The 5,754-nt window shown below is 43.6% G+C and overlaps 2 protein-coding genes across 10 annotated transcripts in view; both read left to right on the top strand.

Moving 5' to 3' along the window:
* Positions 1-533: 533 nt before the first annotated feature.
* LOC108752912 (E3 ubiquitin-protein ligase MARCH8) lies at positions 534-4,453 on the top strand. 4 transcript variants are annotated; one of them, XM_018494120.1, is made up of 6 exons: positions 534-1,276; positions 2,069-2,361; positions 2,987-3,078; positions 3,211-3,391; positions 3,457-3,722; positions 3,858-4,453. In XM_018494120.1, exons 2-6 carry the CDS (start codon positions 2,245-2,247, stop codon positions 4,117-4,119), a joined length of 918 nt encoding a protein of 305 aa, XP_018349622.1. In that variant the 5' UTR covers positions 534-1,276; positions 2,069-2,244; the 3' UTR covers positions 4,120-4,453. The 4 variants fall into 4 exon arrangements, with proteins under 4 accessions (XP_018349622.1, XP_018349620.1, XP_018349621.1 ...); XM_018494118.1 differs by having other exon boundaries at positions 534-1,280; XM_018494119.1 differs by having other exon boundaries at positions 534-1,284.
* Positions 4,454-4,803: 350 nt separating this feature from the next.
* LOC108752910 (PHD finger protein 20) overlaps positions 4,804-5,754 on the top strand; it is an 11,013-nt gene continuing 10,062 nt past the window's right edge. For all 6 annotated transcript variants that reach the window (XM_018494113.1, XM_018494112.1, XM_018494115.1 and 3 more), the window contains exon 1: positions 4,804-5,568. In XM_018494113.1, the coding sequence (XP_018349615.1) occupies positions 5,187-5,568 (382 nt within the window). In that variant the 5' untranslated portion in view covers positions 4,804-5,186. The remainder of the gene's footprint in view (positions 5,569-5,754) is intronic.

Raw genomic sequence — 5,754 nt, 5'->3', positions numbered from 1 at the left:
TTAATATTAATAAAACTTTCACGTCATGGACGTGTATATATATATATATATATACATATATATATATATACAATAACATATATACATAAGCATGTATGTTATACACTTCTACAATCTAAGAGCAACATGTATATATATATATATATATATATATATATATATGTATATGTATGTATTTAATGTATATACGTATGTGTACATTATGTATATGTGTGAAAAGAGATGTACATATATATTTTTATCTTTGCTCAATACGCGAAAAGGCTTAATTTTTACTCTAGATTATCTGCAAATTTTTGAATTCGTATTCTTCGAATTGTTACTATTCTTGAATTATTATTATCCTTTGACTTATTTGTATTATTGATTACGTTTTCGATTCTTTCCTATATCTTCGCGCAAATTAAGCAGATCCGCCCATGCTCGCGCGCGGTACAAAAAACCGAAGATATAAAAATTTCGTAAATAGATATTCCTTAATTCGAGATAAACGACACGTGGAGCGTGACATTATCATGATTGGACAGCGAATAATGGGGAATAATAGCAGGAACTCTCGTATATTTATCGGCGATAAAGATATCAGCCGGTGTTGAGTGGCCGCGAATGGCAGCTTAGCAGCGGGATTTGAAATTGCGCGGTATTATTGGCGTTACCCGACAGCGCTCACGCGGCCGGCCATTGGCTGGGCGCGTCCAAGGCCGCGGTACGTCACGTCATGGCGGCGTAGCAGACGGACGGACGGGGTTCACGGCGTTCACGCGCAGCTGTCTTTTGACTGTTGTCTGTTTGCCGTGCGGGGGTGGAAGGGTAGCGCGCTGCGATGAGGACGGCGCATGGTGTTGTCGTCTCACGAGTTATTGCGGCGAGTGTCAGCGCGTTTCCACACTCGCGACGGTGTTACGTGGACGCCAGCCGCCGTGCCAAGGCACGCGATTAGACTCCGCTTGGCTTGGCTGCCACACTCCGACGCGCGCGCGCGCGTGCACGCGGGCGCGGGCGCACACGCGGAATTGCAGGGAGAGACACACCGAGCGACACACATCCTCCCGTTTGTCGTGTCATTGACTCAGGGCGAAGTGTCAAAATCTGGCCCATGCCCGTTTTCCGCCCGTTTCTCTCCCCCATCGTTCGCGACGTAATATATTAAATTAAAACGGTCCGTGAATAATTTCGCCGCCCGGCCCGGCGAATCCTCGTCATTTGGCTGACGGAAGACTCCGACTCACTCCGACCGAGGGACAACACGACGGACGACTACGGTGGGCAGGAGCGTGTATGTACGTGACGTATCGGTGTGCGCTTTGTTTTCCTTCTCTTCTTATTCCTCCTGCAGTGCGCCGCTGAAATCCCTCGCGCGGGGCGATATCGACGAGCGTTTTTATGCGGCTCGATCTCGCACAAAACGCGAAGAGACCTCACGATCTGTGACGCAGCTCGACGCACGCCAGTTACCTTCGTCGCTTCCCCGATCTCGTTCGTGGAGCGACTTGATTTAACAACGCTCGATTTTCCTCGAGAAGAAAAAAATCTCTATTTCTTATTTAAACTTAAATGTCGCTAAATGTCATTGGATATATTGTTGACAAACTGATTATTGGTCGAGTTTATCCATTAAACTATTGTCCGAATATTTACCAAACGGATCGTTTTAATCTGAAGTTAATTATTCATTCGTTAAGTAGACATTTATAAGTTAAATACATTTGGCAGACATACTGGTAAAATGTATACATAAACATATATATATATATATATGTATATATATATATATACGTATATATATATATATATATGCATATATGTGTGCGTGCATGTGTACGTATGTGTGTGTATGTGTGGATAAAAGTTGCCCCTATAAACAGATTATAGTTATATAATTATGTAAAGAATTTGCACCTGAATGTAGCTTGTAGCATATACATATCGGTGTGTGTGTTGTGTGTGTGTATGTGTATGTGTGTGCGCGCGCATGTGTGTGTGTGCGTAATGTTTTTGTACCAAATAACTTTATGTATGTTATTTATAGATGTGTTTATAAATGTAACACTTATATATCTGATTTCAGGCTATACACATTTTGATGTTAAAGGCTGAATAATGCTTGAAAGATACGAATAAATATATAATACTGCAATTTTAGTGTCGAACACATACCAAAAAAACGTAATAACCATGTATCTAAGATACATTTAATCAAATTTTATTGTCAGTGATTATTATATTTGGCGAGGTTGGAGAGTAATGCCGGTTCATCAGATTAATGTTAATCCGCCTGATTGGCAACCACCATTGTCAATTGGTCCTTCCAATAATACGAGTCCTGCTGGTGGAGAAGCTCTATCAGAATGGATACCACAGGTGATCATTCTATAGAGAGTTAATATGCATTATTTTATTTAGCTCTTTTAAATTTTTGTGGAAAATATGAAACATCTTTTACTATGTGCTTTGTTTCTGCAAATTGCAGGGTTTTTGTGTAGAGTTTTCCTTTATGCACAAACGTGAAGTCTACTTAACTGTAATTTTGAGTTATTTTATATGACTGAAAATAAAAATTTTTTTGAATATACAACAAAAAATAAAATCATACTTTTCAATTCAGTTAATTTCAAGTAAACTATTTTGACAAATGATAATTTATCTCATTTTTTATTTTCATTAAGAAAATTCAAAATATAGACTGAAAAATCTGCAATTCAAAAAGTTAGTAGAGGTCACGTTATATATTATGTTCCAAAAATAAAGATATTGAATCAATTAAAGTACAAAAGCAATATTGCGAAAACAATGACATAAAGCGCAAAGTTTGAAATGAGATATTTTATATTCTTAAATATTATAATTTTATCACCTTGATAATTATTAATGTAGCTCGATAACATATTATCTGGGAAATACTTATGCGTTGACATAAATTGTACAGAAAGATAAAGAATACCTTGACCTCTTCCCATTATGATTCATAGAAATATACTCATTTTAGAATTTTGCTTATGGTACAGTAGTTACTATTATACCAGATGATTGCCACTCGTCCGTGAACACATTGTCTTCGACCAATCATGATATTTGCAGGTAAATCATAGTTCTATCGTGTACTTATCGTTACTATATACGATTGTACAGCGTATATAGCTATTTACAGCTATATACATATACATATACAATCTTTATTTCATTGTGAGAAAACGCATTTTGTAAAAATAGGATCTGCCATTGCGAGGGTGAGGAAGGCGCTCCTTTATTAGCACCTTGCTATTGCAGTGGCAGTCTACGCTACGTGCATCAAGCTTGCCTTCAACAATGGATAAAAGCTTCAGACACGCGCGCCTGCGAATTGTGCAAATTCACATTTATCATGCATGCCAAGACAAAACCGTTTTGCGAGGTAGGTGAACTTGTTTCATCGTAGGAAAGTTTCTTCCGAGAATTAAACGAGGCATATTTTTGCAGTGGGAGAAGCTCGAGATGTCCGCGCTGGAAGTGCGGAAATTATGGTGTGCAGTTGCTTTTCACGCTGTAGCCGCGCTCTGCGTGGCATGGTCATTATACGTACTCGTTGAACGATCCGTAGAGGAGGCCCGACGCGGATTCGTCGACTGGTCCTTCTGGACCAAATTGATAGTCGTTGTGATTGGTTCTACTGGCGGATTAGTGTTTATGTATATTCAATGCAAAGCGTATATTACATTATGCAGAAAGTGGCGAGCATTTAATAGGTAGGTGCCGTATTTTTCCACTTCTTTCCATTTTTATGTATAAGTAACATGAAGCATTCCAGCAATATTGCAGCAGCATTGCAATATCGCTGAAGTAAAAATTCGTCCTAAATTGATTGCGTTCAACTGTTTCAGGGTGATATTTATTCAAAATGCTCCTGAGAAAGTGGTGCTTCCTTCCTCACCTACGGACTCTTTAAGAGAAGTTACCCTACCCTTGAAGGACCCAACTGCCTCGGTGGCCGAGCTCAACCGCACTCTGTTACCCCGTACCATAGATCCTCCATGTGCCTCGCAAATGGCGAAGCCCGACTCTACCGCGCCACCGCAGAGGCACGATGCTCAACTGAAACTTTACGTATTCGACAAATTGTCTTCTTCCGAGGACAATCTATAATACTTCGAAGATGGAAATGGTCGTTAAAAAAAATCCGTGCGTTTGGAAGGTGACTAGCCAAATTTCACGGTTCGAAATTATGGAGCGCGTCCCAGACGCGTGATGATTTTTAAACTATACGATTTCGTAACTCGGAGCGGAATTATCCTTGTCGAAGTCGTTAAATATCCGCCCTTATACGCAGCACCTTTTTTTCCCGAAACTTAGTACTTCAGTGCTTACAGTGTTGACAAGTGAGATAGAGACGGAAGTGTACAGCCCGAAAACGCTGGCGCTTTCTTATGTACATAATTATTGTATCTGTGATGTTATTAAATAAACTTTACCATATTTAAACGACCTTTTCAGCCTTTTTATAGCGAACTAATCCACGTTAACCACGTTTCCTTTATTCACTGAAGAACAGATGGATGCGCTTGGATTCTCACAACAGATGAATTCTCTTGGAAGTATCAGTGATTTATGATGTAACAATGGCGTGAGACTCACGCCGTGAGTCACGAGAGATGCTCCGGAGAGCTTCTAAAAAGAAATACTCCGTATTTTATTATTTGTATTGTAGAAGGGTACACGTGCGATGGTTTTCCGCGGGCCTGACATGCGCGCAGGTGCACTCGCGACGACATCAGCGCCACTGGATCGAGTCGCTGGTCACAGCGACGGCGACTACGGCGACATCGGAGATTCCGGCTGCTCGATGCTGCCGTATCGATCGGTTGATCAGTGTCGCGCGTGTAGCCGAAACGTTTGGTCAGACGGTCGTCTCGCGGGCGTTTTCAGCGGTGGAGCAGACCGCACAAGTACCGGAGTCAACCGGAGTATATCACGCGGCTCTCGTAGCAAACGGCGCGAGGGAGAAAGGAGAGTGTGAGAGAAAAAGAAAGAGCGATTCACATTCACGGCATCCCGCGCGAAGCGTTAAGGTCGCGTTCCACGCGGAGCGGTGCAAGAGAGTGTTGTCTAAAGCGAGTGTGAAGTGTCCGCACCGCGGAAACCGGGTACGTGCGGTTTCCGCGCTGCGGAACGTTTTCTGCGTAAACCGCTATGTAGCGGCCGGCGGTGTATAAATGAAGCGGCGTATACCACGCTCGCATATCGAGGGGAGGGTATCGTCCGCCGTAACCGCGGCTGCGGCGACGGCGGCTTCTGCGGCGACGGCGGGGGCGATGGGAATGGCGCGCAAATGCTGCGTTGATAGCTGCAAGGCGGACGTGCGAGAGGCGCGCGCCAAAGGATTGCCGCTGCACAAGTTCCCCAAGGACATCACGCTAAGGGACAGGTGGTTGGCCAGCGGCGGCTTCGAGACAGGTTTCAAGCCGACGCCAGGCCAGGTCGTCTGCCATAGGCATTTTAAACGTGCCGACTACGAGACCGCGCGGGGCGGTCACAAGCTCTTGCTCAAGCGGGGCAGCGTACCCACGATTTTCGCGGACTATGACGATCATCCCGGTACGTGTGACGCGGTGAGATCGGACGAGGGAAAAGAGACGTCTGCTCGCCTGGTACCGCGAGAGCGAAGTGCACGTCAGTGCACGTCGGGCGTAAAACGCAACGTAGTTGCGTTTCGCGCATCCGTCTCTCTCTCTCTCTCTCTCTCTCTAGCGCGCGCGCGCGCGCTCTCTCTCTCCTTCCTCT

The sequence above is a fragment of the Trachymyrmex septentrionalis genome, unplaced genomic scaffold, assembly GCF_001594115.1.
Source record: "Trachymyrmex septentrionalis isolate Tsep2-gDNA-1 unplaced genomic scaffold, Tsep1.0 scaffold62, whole genome shotgun sequence".
NCBI classification, from domain to species: Eukaryota; Metazoa; Arthropoda; class Insecta; order Hymenoptera; family Formicidae; genus Trachymyrmex; species Trachymyrmex septentrionalis.
Note: the sequence above shows the minus strand (reverse complement) of the source record. Positions and strands in the feature narration are given on the sequence as shown.